This window comes from Mercenaria mercenaria, chromosome 12, assembly GCF_021730395.1.
Source record: "Mercenaria mercenaria strain notata chromosome 12, MADL_Memer_1, whole genome shotgun sequence".
Classification (NCBI taxonomy): Eukaryota; Metazoa; Mollusca; class Bivalvia; order Venerida; family Veneridae; genus Mercenaria; species Mercenaria mercenaria.
Window position 1 is genome coordinate 44,815,701 of NC_069372.1, and position 26,761 is coordinate 44,842,461.

A 26,761-nucleotide genomic window follows, 5' to 3' on the forward strand; every position below is an offset into this window, starting at 1 on the left:
AAGGTTAAAACTTGAGTTAGCAGAATAACTAGGGTGAGACATGTTCAAGGCTACAAACTGCGGCACTGAACTGCTCCAGGGTAGGGAGGTGGGCGACACTCCAGTCCTCTTGCTGTTTACGCCAAACGTGTAGTTTCGTATTTTAAAGTCGTAAAATAATAACATTTCAATAAATTATTTCTGTAAAATATTATACTACCAATCTATATGAAGAGTTTGAAAAATGTTAGATATACCAAATGCTTGTACCAAACAATGATTGTCACAAAAAAATCAAAATATTGACGTTTTACGACAACCTGAAAAAAAAGCAAAATAAAAGTGATTCAGGAACCAAATGATGCTGACTAAAATAGTTTTTAACATTTAACAGCAGAAAAAATGCCTCTTTCTAAGATCAAAGAAGAATATCCGATTCATTTGAGTGTGTGGAATAATGATTTTGAACAACTGGATTCCGAAATTTCTGCTGGAAAGGTAACGAATCATAAACTAAACAAAAATATGAAATGAATTTATCAGGTCTAGTATATTGCCCGATTGGTGCATCATGCACCGATCGGTGTATAATGCACCAATTGGTGTATTCAACAATACACCGATCAGTGCATCGGCTCAAAAAATTTATCAACTGACCGTTATTTCATATGTATTAGATATTTCCGCACCATGGGAAAAACTAAAGAACAGCCCTCCGAGGTGAAGTTTTCAAATTATTTCATTATTTTTGAAATGTATTAGGTAACGTAATGATAAAACACATTTACATGTTCTACTTACATATTATTTATTGTCGAACACAACAATTTCTAGTGTTAAAAAGCATTTTTGTTTAAGATTTCGCAATGCCACTGCAGCATGTGTTCCACCATGTTGATATCCGGGTAATTTTGAATGATTTCCCTTTGATTCGGCGCCTGAACGCTCGAAAAATCGGCATCTGTCAGAAAATTAGACTAAAGTATGGTGTCCAAAAAATAACATAAACCGAAATATAAAATTACTGCAAATAATGATTTTTTAAAGTTATCTAAGCAAGTGTTGTATAAGCTACAAAATGAAATAATAAATGCACTCATGCCATTGTGATAATACATATTTTAACAGATTGAACACTTGGAAAAGCAAGTCAGAAAATGACACATGTCTGATGTCACTAAATCCATGTTAATCATCACAGAGGAGAGATAATATCGAAATAAAAGAAATTAAAGCTTTAGATAATTATTAGCCAAACTCCTTGATCCACTCTTGATTTATATAATATAATGGCTTATATCATTAATAAAACCAACATGTTACTAACTTTGATATCAGTTCTTATTGATAATACAACTGTTAAATTAACTTTGAACGTTACGAGGTTTCAAAACTGACACTGTGAAAATTTATTTCATACTGTATTATGTCGCTACAGGTACACCATACATATTCAAGGTAAATACGCATTCAATCAAATTTTGGGATGCTGGGAAAATTGTGTAGCTTTATAAGCGTAGATCCGAATCCAACATGGCAGCAATTGTATAAGGCAAATGTTATTGAAGGAAATTTGGGTAAAAATCACATTTGTTGGGGTATTTAAATGGTGTTTGCTTACCTGTCAATGAATTATAATTATGTGGCAGTGCATTCAATGTAAAAAAAACGCAAAAAACGCAGCAGTCTGTCGGAAAAAATGTTGTGGCGACAGAAAATGGCCGATGTCATCAACAACATGTGAAGGTATCGGAATGCGTATTTTTCCGGTTCTCGAAATATTTTGTTTTAAAGCAGCATCCTACGTGTTGATACACCGATTGGTGTATTGCTGAATACACCAATTGGTGCATGATACACCGATCGGTGCATGATGCACCAATCGGGGAATATACTAGACCTGTTTATTTGCACTGAAAAATAATAGATATTTGAAGCATTTCATGTATTGTGTAACATGTGTTAGCATATAATTCTAGGAAGTGTCTAGGTGTCTGGTAACTAGTCCTATCAATAAGACCTGACATAACATATTTTAACATTTTGACGTCTATGGGTTATGTCCGGTCTTATCGGATCGCCATTTATAACATGTAGTGAGAAGCGAACACACTTCATGTCGCCTTTAATCTTCAAATTATGAACAACATAACCCAATCCGAAGTGAAAGAACACTACTGTACTTACACCGAAAATAATCTTTTTTTCAACTGCATAATTATGTGAATAATTACAAAATAAAAGTTACTTTTCATGTATAAATATCGAGTTGTTTCTTTCCACTGTATGTATCGCCTTGTATCTGTATTATGGTGGGCAACATTGCCGTTCTATTCCGAATGTTGTGTAAACACAGATAATTTTGAGAATCAATTTTAGACGAAATATTTTCCCTCTAGATCAATTGGCAAATAGTTCACGTGGAAAATTGTTTACGTCTAAGTCGATTCTAAATATGTTTTAACCTGCTGAATATGCTTGAAAAATGGTGGAATGTGTATTGAACATATACAGTTGACATATATTGGACATGAGGGATTTTAAAGGTAAATTTAAACGATATATTACTAGAATATGATAAATAACGGTAGGCTAAACTGTTTAAACCTGCGTACATCATATATTTTACGTGTGAGAAAATGCTACATTCTACTGATTAGGGCCCTTTTAGACGTTACAATGCAGATTGAAAATGAAATGTAAAATAATGACTGTTGAAGGTAAAATGAGCATGTACACGTCTAATATTTTGGACTGTCCGGTAACTAGCCTGTGTTCTAGCCGTCTTCAGGGGAAAATCTTCAGGGGATTTTCTAGCCGTCCATTAATAGATTTCCTGATTAATACAGTGTACGAAATTCAGATTTGAATCCAATAGCCCGTTCGGGCTACCAGATCAAAAAATTTCCAAGCCCGACATCAATTTCACTAGCCCGAACTTTAACACCTTAAAATACATAATTTTTGCACCATATAACATTTTGTTTTACAGACATCTCTATGCATGTTTGAAGTAATAAAAAAGACATACAGTACATGTTAGCCATGTTTTTGAAAAATTTTAACTCGAAATACTCCAGTCCAGATCAGCATCGTCAGAGTCCAAAAGCATCGGACATGACACTCCTTGCCAAAACGAAATCTAAACTGTTATGCCCGATTTTTTAGGATCCGCACTCGCCTGGTGTAATACCGAGTGCTGAATACACATTACACACACGCTGATAGCATAATTTAAGCTCCACCTACTGCAGGTACTTGTGAGATTTTCGCGAGAAGTGTGAAAGCTAATCAAATTATCCGTTACGCTAGAGGTGATTGTATTCAGCCAATTAGAGCTGCGGTTACGTCTTTGGCACTGTGTTTGATTGTCAACAAGTAAGAGTGCAAAAACCAATAATTCCATTAAGCGTTTCTCAGTCTGGAAAATCATGATGCAGTACTCGTTTAATTAGCATGTTTTTTTTTAAACAAATGAGGAAAATTCGGTAGCCCAGTCGGGCTTGTACCTGTGGAAAATCGGTAGCCCGAGCTGAAATTTGGTAGCCACGGGCTGTCGGACTACCGTGAATTTCGAACACTGTTATTAAGTAATGATACCTGTTATTTACTCCAGATAACGATACTTATCTACAAACAAAATTTTGTGTGAATACATACTGGACTAAAGATTTACTGGAATAAACCACTGCATTATTAATTGCCGAAATCAATAATGGCGAGATTTACGAAATAACATGGATGTTCGGCGATCCCCGTAGGGTTATACCAGAATTGGTCCTCCTACGAAACCGAACAGATCAATGTTTTATCATTTCTAAAATTAGAATATCAACGGATTTGTATACTAAAAAGATCTCATTCGTTTTATCGGCCAAAAAATCAGTAATCTATTCTTTGATATGTATTCACACAATATTTTTTTTTACAGATAAAAAACAATATCTTAAGTTAAAACTATATAAAATCATAACTTATTCATTAAAAAATCAATTACCATGCAGCATGACCAGACGGCTTGAAAATCTGAGGATTTGCTAGCCGTCCAGGAACCGGACGGCTAGAATGCAGGCTAGGCATTTGGTTACCGGACTGCTAGACACTTCCATAATATTATCAAGCAGGGTTCTCACCAGGCTATTATCGCCTGTCGCGTGCAACATGCCGTCAGACTTTGAGTTGTATATTCGACATCCCTTATTTCCCCTGTCATCCCTTAATTGCCGAAGCGACATGTCATAACACCCCAATTAATCCGATAGTGTATTCGAAAAGCTTCCACGTGCTTACCCGATAGTTTAGGTAAAGCGATGCCAGTTAACATAACCGATAAACCAATGACAGCTTCCTATGTGTGGAACGTGTGACGTAAATTTCATCGTAGCTCCGCCTTTAAATCCTTTGACAGGCGGTATCTTGTGATGTGTACATGAAAGTGACTTCGCAAGTTTTAAGATTATACATGTCATTAGATATAATGACAGATGATTCAACAATTATCGTCCGAATATTTTTCGCAATCAAGGAAAGACAATGTAAGGAATTAAGTCACAAATCGTGCAACACGGTAAAATACTTTTGAACAATTATCGCCGTAATATTAATGTTTTTCACATGTATGAAATGTGTTTTCTCGGGCGGAATATCGAAAAGACAGTGCAAGAATTAATGTTTTCTGTCGTCACTTTCAAAATAGAACTTGTTGAGAAAAGTTTGAAATACCCTCCGTGCATTATTTTATCACGAACAGACACTTTGGTAGAACCACCGACCTTCCGTAAGCCAGCTGGATGGCTTCCATGAAGAATACAACGCCCCGAGTGAGGCTCGAACCCACATCGATGAGGGGCAAGTGATTTGGAGCCAGCGACCTTAGCCACTCGGCCACGGAGGCCCCGGTCACAATTTCAGAATTCCTTTTAATTGTCATTCACCAAATAAACTCCATAGGATTTTTATGACCCAATATCTTTTCTTGTACATGTAAATGATGCTTATTAATCACTGAAAATACCACTACGTTTTTCACTCTGAAATGCACCAGAATGCACCAAAATGAGTTGTAGTAACACAAAATTTTCTGGGGTGATCCCCATACCCCCCATGCGGGAGGGGACACTCCTCCCGCACCCACCCCTTTCATCGTCAAAAGAAATCCTTCTGCAACATGCCTTCAGAAAATCCTGGCTAGAACCCTGTCAAGGGTGCAGGAGCCTGGCCTCAATAGTTACTGTTGCAGTCCAGATAGATTGGTTTGTGGCAAATTTCTCATCAGCCTCTACTTTCTACATTTGTTGTACGTCTTGATTGTTAATTCTGTTGAAATTATTGCATGTTTGTGACTTCAAGATAATTGGCAACAGAGAGATTGGCATCTTATAAACAATGGTTAAGTGTAGCAGTTGGGCAATAATTACATGTTTGCAACAAAGCATAGTAAACTGTTGTGAAACACAACTTACAAGCTTCACACAAGAGGTATTTGACAATTCTGAGAATGGCCAACAGACTGACGTCATCGTCATGGACTTCAGTAAAGCCTTTGACAAGGTTGACCCCCATAAATTGATTCATAACTTACATAGATAAGCTCCATACCCTGGGAGTCCACCCATTAGCATCCCAGTGGATCAAGTGACAAGTCATTTCTCAAGGACAGTTTCCAAAGAGTAGTAACAGTTGCGGATGGCTTCACCGCAGATAAACTTCCTGTACTTGCTGGGGTTCCACAGGTATCAGTCATTGGCCCTTGTCTCTTCCTAGCCTACATAAATGACCTCCCAGAGTCCATCAAAAGTAAGTCATGACTTTTTGCAGATGACACTATTGTCTATCTGATGGTTAAAACTTAAATCCTCCCTTGATTCTCAATCCCTACAAAATGATCTCCACTCCCTAGAAGCCCAGGAAAAGGACTAGTCAATGGAGTTCAATCTGGATAAGTGTGAAGTATTGAGGATTACTTGAAAGAAAAACCTGTCATCTACAACTATACACACAATAATAATTAATATATAGCACTAAAAACTACAGAAGCTGCTAAATACTTGTTTTGGGGAAAATGCCGTTTTCAAAGGCAGATAACTCTTTTTCAGTACTGTTGGCCTATGATTTTTATTGCATATTTTTGTTTCTTAGATGATTGTCCTTCGATATCCAAAGTTTGAAGAAATTCTATTAATGGGGGAAATTGCGCCCTGAATTCTAGTGTATACCTTTAAACTAAAAGTTTTCTTTTCTTTTCTTTCAGTTTGACTTAGAGAAGACAGACCCACGTGGACGCACCCCGCTCCACCTTGCTGTGACATTAGGCCACTTGGAGAGTGCCAGGGTATTACTTCGACATGGAGCAAATGCAAATTCTGAGAACAAGGGTTATTGGTCAGGTAAAATCTTTACAGATCTTGACAATTTCTTTGGAAGCAAGTTGTCCTGCAGGACAAGGTGCCAGAATTTTCACTCATCCAAAATGCTGTTTGTACAACTTTTTCTTGTACTTCAATAAGGAAAAAAATATTCTTATAGTGTCTGTTTTAAAGTCTGTTTAAAGTGTACATAATGGGAACTTGCTCTGGACTCTTGAGTGTCAAGCAAATGTGACCATGATGTGGTTTAGCATGCAAGTTGCTATCTCCAAAACTACTGCAGATATTGAATTGAAATTGCACTTGTGTCTTCAGGGTTATAAAAACTAGGTGTCAAGTCCCATAACTCTGACATGTATTTTGGGCAAATAATGTCCACTTTTTGATTTAAAGTTAAAAAACCCTGGTTATTGTTTTGCATGCAAGTTACCAAAACTAAAGCAGATACTGGATTGAAACTCTATAGATATTTTAACATTTAGGGCAATATTCCTGCTTTTGGGACAACAATTTGAATACTATATAGTGGGTTATATTGGCAGAGGTTTAATTTTCCCTATATTCGCGGTAAACATTGACAGTACGAAATCTAAACACCGTTACAGCGAATATAATTATACATTTCACCAAGGGAGACCACTCTACAAATTTTATTCATTTTTAGCTCACCTGTCACAAAGTGACAAGGTGAGCTTTTGTGATCGCGTGGCGTCCGTCGTCCGTCCGTGCGTCCGTCCGTCCGTCCGTAAACTTTTGCTTGTGGCCACTCTAGAGGTCACATTTTTCATGGGATCTTTATGAAAGTTGGTCAGAATGTTAATCTTGGTGATATCTAGGTCAAGTTCGAAACTGGGTCACGTGCGGTCAAAAACTAGGTCAGTAGGTCTAAAAATAGAAAAACCTTGTGACCTCTCTAGAGGCCATATTTTTCATGAGATCTTCATGAAAATTGGTCAGAATGTTCACCTTGATGATATCTAGGTCAAGTTCGAAACTGGGTCACGTGGGGTCAAAAACTAGGTCAGTAGGTCTAAAAATAGAAAAACCTTGTGACCTCTCTAGAGGCCATCTTTCTCAATGGATTTTCATGAAAATTGATCAGAATGTTCACCTTGATGATATCTAGGTCAAGTTCAAAACTGGGTCAGGTGGGGTCAAAAACTAGGTCAGTAGGTCTAAAAATAGAAAAACCTTGTGACCTCTCTAGAGGCCATATTTCTCAAGAGATCTTCATGAAAATTGGTCAGAATGTGCACCTTGATGATATCAAGGTCAAGTTTGAAACTGGGTCACGTGCGGTCAAAAACTAGGTCAGTAGGTCTGAAAATAGAAAAACTTTGTGACCTCTCTAGAGGCCATATTTTTTATGGGATCTTTATGAAAATTAGTCAGAATGTTCACCTTGATGATATCTAGGTCAAGTTTGAAACTGGTTTACGTGCGGTCAATAACTAGGTCAGTAGATCTAAAAATAGAAAAACCTTGTGACCTGTCTAGAGGCCATATTTTTCAAGAGATCTTCATGAAAGTTGGTCTGAATGTTCACCTTGATGATATCTAGGTCAGGTTCAAAACTGGGTCACGTGCGGTCAAAAACTAGGTCAGTAGGTCTAAAAATAGAAAAACCTTGTGACGTCTCTAGGGGCCATATTTCTCAATGGATCTTCATGAAAATTGGTGAGAATGTTAATCTTGATGATACCTAGGTCAAGTTCATAACTGGGTCATGTGCGGTCAAAAACTAGGTCAGTAGGTCGAAAAATAGAAAAACCTTGTGACCTCTCTAGAGGCCATATTTTTCATGAGATCTTCATGAAAATTGGTGAGAATGTTCACCTTGATGATATCTAGGTCAAGTTCAAAAGTGGGTCACGTGCCTTCAGAAACTAGGTCATTAGGTCAAATGATAGAAAAACCTTGTGACCTCTCTAGAGGTCATATTTTTCAATTGATCTTCATGAAAATTGGTCAGAATTTTTTATCTTGATGATATCTAGGTCAAATGTGCTCAAAAACTAGGTCACTGTGTCAAGTAATAGAAATAACGACGTCATACTCAGTTCAACACTGGGTCATGTGGGGATAGGTGAGCGATTCAGGACCATCATGGTCCTCTTATTACATTGTTACTTCCCCTGACATTCAAAAAATTCTCACAGATGATGTTCCGTTGATTTTATTGAAAGAAAAGGAATATGTATACTAATACAAGTCAATATTTCTTGGTATTTTCATTATCAAATGCAGACATTTGAACACAGGTAAATAAATAAGATAAGTACAGTCACTATGGTGAGATATTTGTATTATGTCTCCTACCACATAGTGGTGTGGGAGACATATTGATTTACTCGTGTGTGTGTGTCTGTCTGTCTGTCTGTCACAAAGCTTGTCCGCACTCCAAGTCGAACATTTCTCATCCGATCTTCACCAAACTTGAACAAAATGTGTTTGCCAATAAGTCCTCAGCCAGGTTCGATAACTAGCCAAATCAGCCCAGGCTCTTTGGAATTATGGCCCTTCACCATAATTACTGAATCACCTAGACTCATAAAAATGCTGAACCATTCATTCTATAACATGCTCCAAAAACCATTCATTTTGTGAACATTTCTCATCCGATCTTCACCAAACTTGAACAAAATGTGCTTGCCAGTAAGTCCTCGGCCAAGTTTGATAACTAGCCAGATCGGCCAAGGCTCTTCGGAATTATGGCTCTTCACCATAATTACCAAATCACCTAGACTCATAAAAATACTGAACCATTCAAACTTGCTGGAAAAATTACTGAATTTTTTTTACTATTCAGATGTTTAGGCAGTTGTGGGAGACATGCACTTTTCTCAAAAGCAGCTCTAGTTTCTATTGGTTTTCATTGTAATTGCTCAGTTAGATATAAAGACAGGGATTTGTACAAGTACGTCATCAGAAGCCATTAAACATGTGTTTCGATACGTGATTAAATATTAATAAAACAGTGGTGAGATTTTAATTTCAATGCATTACAGAACTAAATTTCACACAAGTCTTTAATTATTATTATTATTATATTATTATTACATGATATATGCGTCTCTATTCAGATGACAACGACAGACTTATTCGCAGTTTATTATTATTTGCATGTCTAGTAAGAGTGATCTTCCTTTTTGTTGTTCACAACCAAGGTTTATATTTCGCGGTCGAAGTAGTGTCCGTGAAATTAAGACACCGTGATTTCAAAACTCTTAAAAAAAATGCGAACATTTGTCACCGTGAATATATCCCGCTATAGTATAGAGCTGTCCATAAGACAGCCAATACTCAACTACTGTATTCTCAACTACTGTATAATACAGTAGTTGAGTATTGGCTGTCTTACGGACAGCTCTTGTTGAACATAAATGAATGGAAATTTTATTCTTTTCATGAATTGGCTCAGTCACAAATGTCAAAATCCAAGAAAATTATTGCCCCCATGAATATTAATGATTTCACAGTAACTGAGCGTCATTTAGATTAGACTAGAATCTGATACTTTTGACATAACAATCTTTTTTCAAGCTAGTATAAATTGGTTTATAACTAAACTGAATACTGGTAGTGATTAGTATTGACTGAGGGAACTAAAGTACTTGAAAAGATTGAATAATAAAGAAGAAAAAACAAATGTTTGACCTGAAAATAAGTGTAAATTTAACTGTGATTAAGTACCAGTCATAAAAGATGCATTTTATAAAGGGGACTTTTACAAATTTTTATATGAGCAGCACCATGAAAAAACCAACATAGTGGCTTTGCGACCATGCATGGATCCACGACCAGCCTGCACATCCTGTGCAGTCTGGTCAGGATCCGATCTGTTCACTAAAGGTTTCTCTAATTGCTATAGGTTTGAAAGCGAATAGCATGGATCCTGACCAGACTGCGCGGCTGCGCAGGCTGGTCTGGATCCATGCTGGTCGCAAAGCCACTATGTTGGTTTTCTCATGGCACAGCTCATATACATGTACCTAGTGATTTATGTTTCAGTATTGCATGAAGCCACTTCTACCGGAGACCCAGAGTTGGTACAGCTGGTCCTGAAACATCGAGATCATCAGCGGTACACAAAACGTACCGTTGGTGTACCAGAACTTCTCCAGAAATTAAAAGAGGTACAATTATAGCTGATATTTTCATATCCATTTAAAGGCTGTTGATACTGTAAAAAGCACATATTTTCACTGGGTCATAATTTTGCAGGTTTGAAATTTTGAGTATGTTCGCGAGGTTTAATATTTGCGAAATTGTAAAAATGGTATCCTACCTTAATTTGAATTATACTAATGGTGAAAATTTACTCGAGGATTTATTTTCATGAGATGTATGGCCTTGCGAATATAGCGAAAATTAAACCCTCGCGAAAATTTCTGCTTTAACAGTATCTTTACAAGATTCAGTTAGAAATAATAATTTTTGTAGTCTTTGAAATAATAGAATATTTTAAAGAGACTAAATGCTTTTTATTCAAAGGTTGAGAAGAGGGAAAAAATTACAAACAATGAGTTTGATGTTAAATGTTCCTTGCAAAAGATCATAAGTATGTGAACAAGTTTGTTGCAAAAGCCACTTCCACATTGTAGAATCTTAAGAATTCAGCAGGCTTTATTTCAATATAAAATTGTGAACAAGTCAAGGGCAGAGATAATGTTAAAAGATTCAGTTTAAAACACCAATTTCTTATTTAGGGGAGGACTTATGGTGGTATGCTGTAAGGAGTAAGTGAGCTAAATGTTTTGCTGTAACAAAAATGGCCATATTTTAAACTGAAAGTACATTTGCTAAAGGAATTTATTTTGTGAAATGTAAATCAAACACCCACTTACTGGGCAAAAATTGCTAAGCACATGTACTTTCAGTCTAAAATATGGCTATTTTTGTTACAGTGAAACATTCCGCTCACGTAATCCTTACAGCATACCACAGTAAGTCCTCCCTCTGTCTGGGTGTCTCTTGTCAAGTGTCTCTTGTTAGTTCATAAAAGAAAACTGAATCATTCTCTAGTACTAAACATTCATATGGTAAAAAAAAATCATCTGCTTTTCAAATTTGGTATACTTGGAACCTTGGGAAATTAAAAAACATTTTACTTTTGTTTATAAAGATTTCTTCTTTATTCCAGTCTCCTGATTTTTATGTGGAAATGAAATGGGAGTTCTCAAGCTGGGGTAAGTAATAAAATAACATCATGCATTAGGCAATCAAGAAAATTCTATTCCAATGAACAGATAAAATTCACAGTAGAATCTTGAACATTTCAAACAAAAATCCATAGTCAAGACCCAGTCAGAAAAAGGCATTATTGGCCTTAACTGCAAAAATTGTATGCAAATGAAATTAAAACAATTCTACAGTTATGTTGATTTGATGTTATTTGAGACAATAATTTTATAAAGCATTTTTCTTTCTCAGATGATAATTATTTGGAAAAATAGATAATTGTTAGTTCATAATTTTAACATGTCCAAAACATTGTGGAATGATACTTATTTCACTTGGGTATTGATTACATTTTACTCGGACTTTATCATAGACTCCCTGTGTAAAATCTCAAACTTTAAACTAAAATAAAGGTATTAAATCCATATATTATTTCAATGAAACTTCAAAGTTTTGTTGTTTGTAGCATCATCTGGGACTTTGGCAGTGAAAAATCTAAATTTAATTTCTAAAGTAGTGTGATATTTATTTCTAAAGTCACTATATTTTCATTGTAAATATACTTCGTCATACCCAAGTGGAAACTGGCAGGTACTTGAAAATGCAGCTCTCTGATTAGTCAGTTAGAACCCCTTATGTTTAGTGATGTCATGATAAAATTACGAGTTTTCCATGCACATACGAGGTAAATGGCATCCTTGTTTGAAAATTATCTAATTGTTGTAGATAACGTAAAATTACAGCTTTGCTATTATTAGATGAAATGTGGCTTTAATATTTAATATTTTTTTAAGATGACAGGTGCTTGTGCTTCTACATGTAGCTGCTTTTACATGTAGCACCTATTACTTTACTGATGGTAACTAAAAGGGGATAAACTTTCCTTCAAACATATAGTCACCTCAGCGCAAAAAGGATGGATGTGTTCTTCCTTATATCAGTGCAGATATCAACATTTTGTTGTGTGTTGATGATATAGAAATTGTCAGAGGGGCCTCTTTGGCCAAGTGGTTCAGTTTGCTGACTTGAGCTAGTCTTGAGCTAATCTTTTGTCCCTCACCAATGTTGGTACGAGCCTCACTCGGGATGTTGAATTCTTCATGTGAAGAAGCCATCCAGCTGGATTACTGAAGGATGGTGGTTCTACCCAGGTGCCTGCCCATGATGAAATAAAGCACGGAGGGGCACCAGGGGTCTTCCTCCACCAACAAAGCTGGAAAGTCACCATATGACCTACAATTGTGTCGTTGAGATGTTACACCCAACCAAAAAAAAACAGAAATTGCCAGAGAAATCTTCTGAAATATGATGAATTACTTCTGAAAATATATGAATTCTCAATGGTTGAGGGACATCCATGGCAGACTGTGAATCATATGTCCACCACTGCTGCGGGTTCAAAACCTTGCTTGGGGTGTTGAATTCTTTTATGTGTGGAAGCCATCCAGTTGGCTTACAAAAGGTCAGTTTTGAAACCCAGGTGCCCAGCTGTGCCGGAAATAATGCTCAGTGGGGAAACTGGGATCCTCTTCCACATTGAGAAGCTAGAAAGTCGCTAATATAACCCTAAATATGTTTGTGGGATGTTAAACCCAACAACAACAACAACATACTGTAGTTGCAATGATCTTTTTATGCCCCCGAAGGGAGGCATATAGTTTTTGAACCGTATGCCAGTCTGTCGGTCTGTCAGTCTGTCAGTCTGTCCGCAATTTTCGTGTCCGGTCCATATCTTTGTCATCCATGGATGGATTTTCAAATAACTTGGCATGAATGTGTACCACAGTAAGACGACGTGTCGCGCGCAAGACCCAGGTCCGTAGCTCAAAGGTCAAGGTCACACTTAGACTTTAAAGGATAGTGCATTGATGGGCGTGTCCGGTCCATATTTTGTCATCCATGGATGGATTTTCAAATAACTTGGCATGAATGTGTACCACAGTAAGACGACGTGTCGCACGCAAGACCCAGGTCCGTAGCTCAAAGGTCAAGGTCACACTTAGACGTTAAAGGATAGTGCATTGATGGGCGTGTCCGGTCCATATCTTTGTCATCCATGGATGGATTTTCAAATAACTTGGCATGAATGTGTACCACAGTAAGACGACATGTCGTGCGCAAGACCCAGGTCCGTAGCTCAAAGGTCAAGGTCACACTTAGACGTTAAAGGTCATTTTTCATGATAGTGCATTGATGGGCGTATCCGGTCCATATCTTTGTCATTCATTTAAAATAACTACGCATGAATGTGTGACACAGTAAGACGACGTGTCGCGCGCAAGACCCAGCTCTGTAGGTCAAAGGTCCTAAACTCTAACATCGGCCATAAGGCCCATAACTATTCATTCAAAGTGCCATCGGGGGCATGTGTCATCCTATGGAGACAGCTCTTGTTCTGTAAGGTTACCTGTGACCAATACAAGTCAGATACTGTGATAATTATTTTCTATAGCATGTATGTTTATGATATTTTGTTGTTTCCAGTTCCTCTTGTGTCAAGAATGTGCCCAAGTGATACATACAGAGTTTACAAATCTGGTAAGTTTTTTCCCTGAGCATTGGTTATGAGTGGCTTAGTGGAGTCCGGGGTTTGAATTTTGGTCCAGGCACTGATTTTCCAATATTCTCTTTAAGTGTTGCCTATTCAGTAAAGAAGTATGTATTGGTTCTTCACAGGAAAGAGAGCTTTATGTGTTTTGGAGCTATACTGAGCATATTTAAGAAATAGACTGTCAATTCACAGAGAGCCTGGCTAAGCCAAACGTGCTTAACGATTTCTCTCTTTGTTCTGGGAGCTTTCTCAGGCTCTTTCCTCTTGTCAGAATGCTCTGTACTGGTAGAGGATGATTTGGCACCTTCAGTGGCTGCGTTTATAATTAAAACATTTTTGAATGTGTAATTCCCGGAAAGAGTGCTATGTAAATATGAAATAATAATAATGATAATGACAGTCATCCAATAATATAATCTGGGGTTTACATGGCCATGTGGTCAAGGTTGCTGATTTCAGACCACTTGCCCTCACTGATGTTGGTTCGAGCCTTGCACGGGGTGTTGAATTCTTCTTTGGAGGAAGCCATCCTGCTGGCTTATGGAATGTTAGTTGGTATACCCAGCTGCCTGCTTGTGATGAAATAATGCACAGAGGGGAGCCTGGGGTCTACCTCTGCCATCAAAAGCTGGGAAGGCGCAATATGACCTATAATTGTGTCAATGTGATTTTACCCAACAAAAAAAAAATCGTCTATATAATCTTCTGTTTGAGTGTTGACAAATGCACATTTTGAGCTGGCTAGGTTAGCTGAAAAGGTAAGGTTGAGAGTTTGATCCCAGGAGAGACAATTTTTCTAATGAATAACAAGTTGGTAGTGTTGAGGAATCTAGAAAAACTGGTTAGGTTAACTGAATTAGAGCCCCGTCAAGCATAAAAGGTCCTTATGGTATTTTTTTATGTTTTTTAACTTTTTCCATTTTCTGAAAGAACGCTTAATTTTGTATCAGAAACCGAAATTTCAGTTGTCTATCTTCAGTAATTATGGAAATATGCTATATTTTGTGACATGATATAATAAAACAAAAAAGCAACAATAAGTACTCATTCGGAGTTATTTATTTTGAACAGTATACAGAGTTCATCAGCTTATTATCTGCAGTTAAAAAGTAGGAATCAACTATTTGAATATTCGGCAGCATATACACAAATGAAGCTTTTAATCTATAAGATGCAACTGGAATAAAAATTATTGTAATTTTCGTTGCCATAGCAACGAATAACAAAATTAACAAATTAAATTCTTTTTAGGAGATCAGTGATATTAAAATCGAGAAGAAATGCTCACACTAAAAAAAAGACACCCAAATACATTGAAAATGATATATTTTGCATAAATATGTGTTTCATGTAAAATAATTTCCTTTTAACAGGAAAACATAGGTTTTGGATATCGCATTTAGAAGTTGATGAATCAGTTTTATCATAACTTTCAATCGGTTTCTCTATATGCGTAATAATACACATATATATTTATATTATTAAATTATTGACTTGTACTGTCTTTGTCATGTAAACTGAACATTCGAGTAAAACACAGAATGATCAGAATCAATAGCTACTGTTTCCATGGCAACTGTTTTCTTTTTAAAATATAGTAGCGAAAATGATATTTTAAAAAGGCTCGAAATAGCTACTAATTAATACTTCTGCACGTGATATTTAGAAACCGCTAAAATTCATTAACATGTCATTTTTGTTCAGTCAATCCCATCAAGCTATTACTTAAACAACAAAGTATAGAAAACAATATATGTCTAGTGAAGTATGAAGAACAATCAGTGGTAATGAACATTAATCATATATGAAATATTTTTCAACTCGAATTTCATTAGCTGTTTCCTTTTCATTGATTCTATAAAGGCAATTGTACTTGAAACTTTCCCTTCCACACAGATTTTACAGAATAATAGCAAATAGTTACTACCAAGAATTTATCGTTTCCATGGTAACACTATGGTATGATATTGTTTCCTAAAAATCGCTAAAATGTGACTTTCAAGGAATGACCTTCGGAACATTTCAAATTCAGTACGATTATTGAATATGTTACGCAAACCACTAAAGTTTCGTTACTAGAAAGAACTAGTCTGCTTACTTACTGCATACGATAGTTACACAGGTTTTGGAAAATATTAAACAATAACACAGTAGTTTTTGTTTTGAACGTCCATATAATGCTTCTTAAAACGGGTACGTAAACATAAAAGTTGAGTTCATTCTGAATAAGTTGTCAGAAATAATCTTCAATTATAACACTTTTCCCGATGAATTTTAATAGCTGCTTTAATAATTTATTATATGTTTCCATGGTAACGTTTAAAGTTTTGTGCAATACTCTAAATTGTCACGTCGTTTCAAAAACTCGGCTATTACCTATACTGGCATTAAACTAAACACTAAACGACTCTATTCCGTCTGAGTAGGAATCGGGCAAAGTATGTCCTGAAATGGTTGCCTAACAAGTGGTCTCACGTGCCGGAACAAGTATTCCTGTCTCTCTTTGCTCAATCCGCCAGGTGGCAGTACGTCCGGAATATCGGTGACATCCATTGGTAGGTAATGCGTTTTACAGATGATGAATCGGATTTCATCTATATCGTCTGCGTTTTCTTTCATATAGACGACGCCGGGTTGTTCAATGGTGAATCTGAAACTGTGGTATTTTGATATGTTCGGAACTTTTTTAAATCTGTCTGACAGAAATACTTTCCACGCCCGCCATATCCATCCGTCTGCACCATAAGTTACAGGAAAGTTGCTGACTGACGACTTTCCAACTACTTCAGCTATATGTTGCGGTGTGTCACAGTCTGTTCTCCGGTATAACTTTTTAATGTTTCCAAATCCCGCATCAATCAAGCACCTGTGAAATGACGATAAAGTAAGTTTAAGTCGATAGAAAAGCGTTAAAGTTATTACTTTATATATATATTTATCAAGCAGGTACTGACATAGTCTTTTATGTACGTAGGATAATCCGAACTTCATCTCTTAATGTCTGCATATCCGATAATGCCAGGATTTTGTCTTATAATGACCCATAGTGTTTAAATTTGCAAAACAGTAGACACGTAAATATTACATGCAAGTTGCTAGCATTACATCTGGAATATCGATGAATGAAAGAAAGTGACTGTGATTGCGACAGGTCGTTTGAAGGAACTTACGTACGCAGCAGACGACATAATTTGTCATTTTAATTTCCGACTCAAGCAGATTTTCGCATGAAAAGATGTTCTGATAGTAAAATGATAAAGAGCATAGATATGTAACGCATATGAAATGTGTTATCTTAACCATACCGAGTATGTCCGGGAATCTGCATCATGTATGTAATATTTCTGTGTTTTCCAACCATGATTCTCCAGGCAAAATACGCCAGAACGTAACGATTCTTGTTTTGACCTGTTGAAGATGCACAAAATATTAATTACGTGTATGTATCACTATCGGCCGACAATCGCGTGCAATACTAAATAAATAAACATTAAACAAGTTTCTAAACACACTAGTTGGGACTAAAGTTCATGGAACAAGACAAAAGTTTACAAAACAAATTTTATTAATTTCCAAACAATAAGCCGTGTCTTACACTTTTTCCTTGGCATTTACGATCATAGTATTCCCATACGTTTAAAGAGCATTCAGGGCTAAATGCCCGAAATCGTTCTTACATCGTTACATGTGACTTCTGAATCAAGGCAAATTACTATATTTTTATGACGTAATTATTTCACTTTTAGTACTGTTGCACCTAACATAGATAAACCAGAATTGTTCTGCTGAACTTCGTTAAACTTGTACAAACTTGAGTTTGCGCATACGAGTAGATTATTATTTTTATGATGAATACACTACTCATTTAAATAGTCATTTAGGAAAGCAGCGAACAGTACAAAACATAATAAAACTAGAAGAATAATCATCAAGCTTACTTACCGAAACAATTGTCAGCATGAATGCTACAGTCGTTCTCACCAGATCCGTATGAATGGAACGCATGGTCTAACATGGAAATAACTGAATCTGGTCCGTGAGCCAGCTGTCCATCACGACCTGCAATATGTTGACGACTTATTACACATTAGCACACTATACTTTGTTGAAATAATTCATTTTAGAATATTATCAAAATTACCGTCTGTTCTGACAAAACCAATGCATTGTAAAAGTGTATCTAAGGGTATGATATCGAGTTTTCGAATATAAAATAAATTCTTTTATAAGCAAGTGCAGATGGTTACTAAAGTAATAATGGAAACACGCGCACGCTCGCACGCACAAATACCAAATACATAATTACCTAATATTTCGTTCTCACTGATTAGGTAGTTGTACTGACAGCAACCATCTACCCGGAAACCAAATATCTGTACCTTGACGGGCTGAATAAAATATGTCGGCCCGTTTTCTCTGGAGTGATGTGGCAATTTGACGTACTGGGAAAAGTCAAATGTATAATGTATATCGTCCATTGAAAAATTGTCTCCCGCAGATGGATCAAGTTCTTGTCTTTTCCTAAACATTTCAGCTGACCTTTCTACACATTTCTTGTACACATCCCTCTCCTTTCTAGCTTGTAGAATATGTGATTGATATCTTCCTGTCGCCGACAACTTATCATCTTCACTCATAGCAAGTTTAATTTCTTGTCTAAAATCTTCGCAAGTGCGACACACATCTTCTATTGGTGAACTTATCTTTATATGCGGAACACATGTTGACCACAGGTCTTTGAATGTTGTTAAACCAACGTATAGTTTGTCATTCTCTATGCACACCTCTTTGTACTGTTGATGGATTGAAAGCTTTGTGTCCGACGACGGCAAATATATTGGAGGTTCATCACTGCGACCTCTGGGAGCTGCCGGCTGGGGAAGGCCGACTTCACTTGCGTAGTTGATTAGAAATTGGATTGCATTTCTAATTACGTCTTGCGCAAACGCATTTGGTGCTCGTCTGCCTGTGTGACCATGAACGCGCGGTTCCGTTCCATGTTCTTTCATGTGTGCCAAAATGTTTCTTAGGGTCTTATGTTTAGTGTCAAATATAAATGAAAATGCTTCTTGACAGATCTTTTTGCCATCGAAATAATAGTCATATCTTTGTCGCGTTCTTTCTTTATTTTTACATCTGGAATTGTCACCTACCCGTTTTAATGTCCCCATTAGAAGCATTTCTTTTTCATTCTTGGACATCTCTCGTAGGCTAAGAATATGCGTCTGAATTCGGTCCACAGTAAAGTTCAGATAACAATTCCTTTTGCAAGGACAACCTGTGTTTATTTTAGTTGAGACGTCATCTATATCACTCTGAGGATCATATTCATTGGTCACAGGGACATGGTCGTCATGTTGATCCTCTGTGTCGTCTGCTTGGCAAGCCTCTTCTGTAACCGCCACTGCTATAAAGAAACGGTTAACACGCTCTTCTAGTGAGGTTTCAGTAGCAAAAGTCGGCGATGTTCTACCGGAAGACTGATCTTGTGAGGCATGTGTGGGTGGTTCGCCTAACCCAAACACCGAAAGCAAGTCATCCAATTCCTGCACAAACACAAGAAAATAAAAAATTTAATTAAAAGTTTTAATGTTGGTACCTTATCTTATATTTAATAAAAAAAAAAAAAAAAAAAAAGTTTCCACCAACAGGAATCGAACTCCAGTCCTCTGGCTTACAAATCCCCCGCTTAACCTTGGCGCCACGTAGGACTTAGACTTCAAATGTCTTTAATATCTACATTATTTAATTTCCACGTTAAACAATAAAATAAATCGGTAGCATCGATTTTAAATTCCACATTTTTCTAAGAATATTACTTTCAACATACCAAAACTAATGCCGCGGTTAATTACCATTTCTTTATAACAGATCTAGATGGAAAGCAAACGTCATGCTTATGAAAATTACTTGGAACAAAAATTTAAAACCTGCAGATCTATCTTTAGTTTTATGTTTAAACAGTTGTTTTTCTAATTACTTTGCGCATTTAAACAACCTACCTACAACAGATAATACCATGTTATAGTCATATAAGTCCATGCTAACAGGTAAACATTGCCATTGGCATATTTTAAACAAATCTGCTTGATCATTGATGCGAATAACTCGATATTAAAAAAGTTTTATCTGTATTATTCCAGTAGAGAAAGCATGGTAGAATAAATAAACATGTATAGCATTCTATTAAAAGAAATATATGTAAAGTATGCTTTTTATTTTAAATATCACTTGCCTCAAATGTATCCATTATTCTGTTTTTCCTTCCGTTTAACCTTGATGCATGTCAACATCTGGGCGCGGCCATATTGATACGTCATCATTTGACTTTGACGTCATTTATCTCGGAAACGTGTCAATTACGATAAGGACCTTTTATGCTTGACGGGGCTCATTATTTCCATTGTGTAATGATTTTAATGTAGAAAAATGAAATATTGTAACATTAACCCATATCCAACATAATTTTTTAGTCCCATACGTTTTCATTTCTGTACACTGGGAAAACAGTTGTGATGCTTTGATTATAACCATGCAAAAAAAAAATTAAGGCAGAAATATAGGACTCACTGTTATGTTGAAAGTCTAAGAAACTTATATATTTTTAAATGTCTAGCAATTTATTATGTTCATGTATTTATGTCTATATCAGGTTCCAATGTACGTATAGATACAACTCTTCTGGGATTTGACAATACCAGCTGGCAGAGGGGAAGTCGTAGCTATGTCTTTAAAGGTTCAGGTGAGAAAATGTTCTTTTTATATGCCCGTTTCGAAAAAAAACCGGACCCATTTTATGATGGCGCATGCATTCGTCCGTCTGTCTTAATTTGTGTCTGGAGCATAACTTTATAACTATTAAAAGTATTGATGTAGGTCAAAGGTCAAGGTCACAAATTGAGTTCAAAGGTCAAATTTGTCCGTCATATTTCGTGTCCGGAGCATATAAACATATTAACCATTCAAGGTATTGACTTCAAACTTTGTATGTAAGTAGGTGGCAATGTGATGATGTGCAGAATGCATGAACCAGGGTGGAAGGTCAAAGGTCAAGGTTACAGCAAGGTCAAATCTGCCCATCATATTTTGTGTCCAGAGCATAACTTAAAAAGTGTTAAAGCATACATGCCATAATTTTTCAGGACATTTCCGGGATTCTGAGTTGAAATTTCCGGGATTTTCATTCTCTGACCGGGACAAACACCGTGAAATTGGCATTCGTCTTTTTTATGCATAAAAATCATAAAATTACATGTTTTCCAGACTCCTGAGATAAACGTTGTTCTCGCGCATATTTGCTGCAAATGTCGTCAAGCTTTCTAAGGGAGGTAAATACTACAAGTAATACACACATCTATAGTTCGGCACCGGAAATGATTTGCGTTCCCGATGTGATGGGAAATTTTAAGAGACTTGCTATATACGAAAAAGTAACCAGGGCATCGCGATTTAGAATCAAGAGTTTTATCATCGATAAGTCATGGCTAGTGCAAGTTTCTACAACTAATCATTTCATATTCTCAATAACTGCTTCCTGGGTTAACAACACCAAAAAAAAAGAAAGAAAAAAAAGAAAAAAAGAAACGACGAATAAATAATTTTCTGTTTTATTTCTGTTTATTTTACTTGATTTTATCATTTATTTTATATTTGAATATAAATATATATCTATAGATTCTATGTGTTCAACACAGTGTCTTTGTCTCAAGATTAATTTATCACTTCAGTGTTCAATAACACCATCTTTTTGCCGCACTATAAGTATGCGTCACAATGTTCAATTACAAGATCTTTTTGCTGCACTACACACGTCGCTACTAAAGTTCATATTGAAACAAGAAGTCTTGTTATTAAATTTCATAGTCATCAAAGCAGACACTGATTTTCCCCCGAGATTTTCGCGGTCTTCACGCTGGATTTTCTTGAGCACGCTGAATGCACGTTCAGGATCGGCGTTGCTGTGCGGTAAGCTGAGTGCAGCGAAGGCAAGTTTTGACAGGTTGGGGAATCTAGGCTTCTGTAATGGAGTTTTCATGTTAGCTACGTTGGACCAGAACGGGTCGAGAACCATGCCGGGTTCATGGGAGGGGAGGCTGTTAGTGGAGCATAGCTGGTAGTCCACAAGCTCTTCTTGAATCACGTCCGGCGCACCAACACCAAGTCGTTCTGACAGGCCAATCACTGAAAAAATCAAAACAGCAAAAATCATAAGCAAAGACGATATCTAGGTTGTGGTTTAATTTTTGTTTCTTTGAAGTTTATGTGACTTTCATCAATATCACAGTGATATACGACAAAACAGGATTTAGTATGGCTAATAATGCTTTAATCATCACATCGATATTGTGTTGACGTCACGCCGACGTGATATTTAGCGCATCGAGAAATAGCGCTTCAAATTTGATCAAATATTCACTTTAAAACATGTTTATAACGAAATGTCACATAGCATAACATTAAACTATTACACCCAGCGTATAACCGTCCAACGTGCATAAATAGTGTTAAAGCACTCTTTTGCTATAAATTATTTAGTAAAATAACTACACAATATCCGGTATTTATTTTAAAGTAACAGACAAAATATTATAAGATACATACCAGAACTGACGTCTACAGTTTCTCTATTCTCGGGGCGGAGGAAAGACAGAGACTGCAGAACAGTGTCGTTTATGGGGAATTTGGCGAGCATCTTCGTTGTCACTTCCACGTAGAATGATCTGACCGTACTGTAATTAAAAGATAGATTTTGAATGATCATGTTAGTTGACTTGTTTGCTGTAAGTCATGCAAATAACTCAAATGCAAACACTGGGTAAATAGTTTACAACTATTCTGCTAACTATAAGCACTCTGCGTACTACGGTTTACCAGTACATGTACTAGGTGCGGCCACTTTCGCAAATAACTGACTTCTCTACATGTTACAGTTAGAAAGGATTTAATAGTCACATAAATAACTCAAATGCAAACACTGAGTAAGAGTTTACAATCATTCTGCTTACTATACGCACTCTGCTTATTACGGTCGCGAGTAACTGACTTCTCTACATGTTAGACAGGATTAAATACTCAATCGCATTGGAAATGGAAGTTTCATTCATTGAATTTAATTACCTGAAGAAAGACGCTGCCAGCTGTGAGTCGTCGTCATGCTCAGACAGGTAGGTACGGGCGGCCATTCCGACGGCTAGAAGATTGTCGTCATGCTGGTTCTCACGGCAGGTGAAGTCAACGGCAGTGATGTCGGCGGCGGCGTTGATACAGCTCATTTTAACAAACTTCGCCATAAATGTTCTTACCACTCGTATGATCTCCGCATGGAGGTACCCAGCCATGGAAGCGCTATTCTGAAATATAATAATATACATGTACATACACAGTTTCCTATTCACAGTCTCTCGAACATATTGACGCAACATATAATTTTAGCATCGCCCGTGTCGTGTTCATATGTGAATTTATTTTTTATACTTTATTCAGCATAGAGCTGCTGTCCCCAATATGATAAATATTATACTTAATACAAGTTGCGTTAATAAATCAACAATACCTGGAATTCTGTGTTAAAGTTGTTGAGTGGGACGAGGATGAACGCTAGGAACCGGAAAGACAGCGCAAGAAGGTGATTATTCAGACAGTTGGACACTCGTTCTACTCTGCTTCCATGTTTCTCGGAGTCCTCGTGACTCTGGAAGTAAGCCTGCAACGCTGGCCATTGCTGGAGGAACCGCTCTACACAGCTCTGGAGAGATAGCCATCGGGTGCTGCAGTGGCGCACAATCTTGTAGGTGTCTGTGTTGGTGAACTCACGGAATTCTTGGAGAATCTGCAAAATAGTTTGTGATTTTTCGTGACCTATATGTGTATTATTAAAGGGAGGTAATTTCTTTTTTTAATTTGCAAAATTTCGAATCACACGCTCATCTGATTTTAAATTTTTACGTTACTATTGCTTGTTACAACTGATGTTTTCATTTTATGAAAACTAGCAGTATTTTTTTAAATCCTCCACTGCCAGTCATAATTAAATTTTAAGATATGCGGTAACTTGAAACCGAAAATTGCATATTTACAAACTTACCTGGCGGCGCTTGGAGCTGTGCTGGAAGTGCTGATAGACGTCTTGTAGAACCTCCTCAATGGGCATTTCCATTTTCTTAACACCATACTGGGTACATGTGCTCATTATGTGGCAAATGCACCCCACGTTGATAACGTTCGGCTGCTGTTCTCGGACACGTGAAAGGACGGAGTTATTGTTGCCGATCATGACTGGCGCGTTGTCGGAACTGTAGCCGATCAAGTTGCTCCATGGTATTCTTCGATCCGTGAACACTTCCTGTAGACAAGCGAACAGATTGGCCCCGGTTCCCACATTACAAATTGGCATTGCCAAGAATAAAGTATCCACTTTCATCACTGTAGAGTCATACACTCGTACCAATATTGCAACACACTTTTTGTCCCCCCTGTCATTAGACTCATCCATCATTACACTAAATTTATTCTCACGGCACAATGTGTTCACCTTCTTCTCGAACGTTGGGGCGATGGCTTCGGTAATAATCTTGGCGACCTTAGTTCTCTTACACTTAAATTTCCGCGCAATTTCACTGTCCGGGAACATTACTTTAACAAGTTCCGTAAAGTGATCCGCGACCGCAAAAGGTAGATTATGTTCAGACACAAAAGACGCGAAGTAGCATTCCGCCCGAGCCACAGGATCGTCCTCTTTAACTTTAAACATATCCTTAATGGAGGTATTGCTAGAGGAGGCACTATTCTTTGATTCATGCTGTTTAGAGTGTAAATGTCTAGATAAATCATTCCTACCGCCACTTGACACTGAAACATCGATATTACACAGCTTGCAATGGAAGTATTCTTCCCCCTTAACACTTTTTTTCACACACGGAAACTCACTAATCCATTTTTGTTGGAATTTACATGCACGTTTAGCTTTTTTAATGCTACCACTAGCTGCAGAGTCTGCAGCGCGCTTTGACATGATTAATAACTTTTAAGGCACAAACGAAATGATAGCTTTGGGATTTTGGAAGAATAAAATTATTACGATACTTTATATGCATGTAATCTTTACTCAAAAACGCATTAATGGCTGCTCTTTTTTTGTCATCCCTTTGAAATCTGCCGAAACTTTCATTTACCAACATACACTCATTTTCAGTTTGCACTTAAACTTACCCATTTAAGTTTGTCGGGACAAAATTAGATAGCTTTTTCGGCTTAAGCATGAAACTCGTGCTTTTCACACATATTCATTGACGGTGTCTTTAACAGTCATTAATCAATTAATCGTTCACAATTATATCAATTATATCAAAGTTGTGCAAAGCGGGAGAGAGATGAATGATCAACACGTGTCCCGCTCGAGGGCATCTGATATCGGATAATTAGAATAAACAAGGTGACACCGGAGATAGTTTATTGTGTTTATTAGGGTAAAATTAAACAAATTATAGACCACAGAACTAGTTTTTGGGAGGTCATTTTTATTTTTACCTGTATATTTATTTCTCCGGGACATTTCAACTCTGTCCGGGACACCGGGACGAGCATGTTATTTCCGGGACAATCCCGGTCAAACCGGGACGTATCACATGTATGGTTAAAGGTATTGACTTGAAACTTGGAATATAGGCATGTGGTGATGAGACGATATGCAGATTGCAACAATCTACATTACAACCCCCACTCCCCCCCACCACACCCAAAAAAGATTCATTTAGTTCCTTAACCTTTAGTATAGTGTAACCACCACTGCACACACACATACCCTTCTACTTCGGGCCAATGTTGTATTTCATTTATAACCAGTGCATATGGAAACAAGAGATTTATAGCTTTTTTATCAAGAAATAGACACTTGTTCCTCTGCAGATCAATATTACATTCTTAGTCTAACAATATTACCACTGCAGAACTTGTGCATAACGTGATGCATACCTAATAACCAATGATTATTTGAGCCGTGCCATGAGAAAATCAACATAATGGGTTTGCGACCAGCATGGATCCAGACCAGCCTGCGCATCCGCGCAGTCTGGTCAGCCTCCATGCTGTTCGCTTTTAAAGCCTATTGGAATTGGAGAAACTGTTAGCGAACAGCATGGATCCTGACCAGACTGCGCGGATGCGCAGGCTGGTCTGGATCCATGCTGGTCGCAAAGCCATTATGTTGGTTTTCTCATGGCACGGCTCATTTGTTGTTTTGCAAAATATTATACAGAAGAATTTTTAGATTTATTCTTTCACTGGTTGTAGGTGCAGATGGGAATTTCTGGCCTCGATGGTAATTGTTTAGGCAGTAACAAGGCTCAGCCGGAAAATACTGAAAATCCCTGTCTAGTATGCAAGAAAGAATGTATGTGTGTGTGTTGAGCATCTTTTTCAACAATTTTTCAGTCATATTAAGAATGGTTTTTGCTTATAGCAACGAACACAATACCCAACTTCTAATGATGCCTCAGTGGAATATCGCATCATAGATATGTGACATGATACCCCACCCAGTCACATTATACGTACTCCAGCCTAACCAGTTCTAGAACTATCCTCATAACACTTAGCGCCCAGAGAGAAAGCTACTAGTACCATTTTTCACGTCTTTGGTATGATGTGGCCAGTGAGCAAACCCACAACTTCCTGCATTCAAAGGTTA

General features: G+C 37.1%; 3 protein-coding genes across 3 annotated transcripts in view; 1 reads left to right on the plus strand and 2 right to left on the minus strand.

The window, feature by feature from the left end:
- The first annotated feature begins 268 nt into the window (after positions 1–268).
- Positions 269–26,761, plus strand: part of LOC123533956 (ankyrin repeat domain-containing protein 13D-like) — a 47,941-nt gene continuing 21,448 nt past the window's right edge. Inside the window, exons 1-6 of the mRNA XM_045315954.2 lie at positions 269–477; positions 6,230–6,365; positions 10,356–10,480; positions 11,488–11,533; positions 14,010–14,063; positions 20,729–20,818. Of these exons, the coding sequence (XP_045171889.2) occupies positions 382–477; positions 6,230–6,365; positions 10,356–10,480; positions 11,488–11,533; positions 14,010–14,063; positions 20,729–20,818 (547 nt within the window). The 5' untranslated portion in view covers positions 269–381. The remainder of the gene's footprint in view (positions 478–6,229; positions 6,366–10,355; positions 10,481–11,487; positions 11,534–14,009; positions 14,064–20,728; positions 20,819–26,761) is intronic.
- Positions 14,942–20,471, minus strand: LOC123531691 (uncharacterized). The gene is made up of 5 exons (XM_053519922.1): positions 20,312–20,471; positions 18,383–19,622; positions 18,019–18,135; positions 17,382–17,484; positions 14,942–16,942 (listed from the first exon to the last, which is right to left on the minus strand). The coding sequence occupies exons 1-5, from the start codon at positions 20,324–20,326 to the stop codon at positions 16,486–16,488; spliced, it is 1,932 nt and encodes a 643-aa protein (XP_053375897.1). The 5' UTR covers positions 20,327–20,471; the 3' UTR covers positions 14,942–16,485.
- Positions 21,711–26,138, minus strand: LOC123533957 (uncharacterized). The gene is made up of 5 exons (XM_045315955.2): positions 24,161–26,138; positions 23,630–23,905; positions 23,194–23,426; positions 22,678–22,805; positions 21,711–22,257 (listed from the first exon to the last, which is right to left on the minus strand). Exons 1-5 carry the CDS (start codon positions 25,085–25,087, stop codon positions 21,854–21,856), a joined length of 1,968 nt encoding a protein of 655 aa, XP_045171890.2. The 5' UTR covers positions 25,088–26,138; the 3' UTR covers positions 21,711–21,853.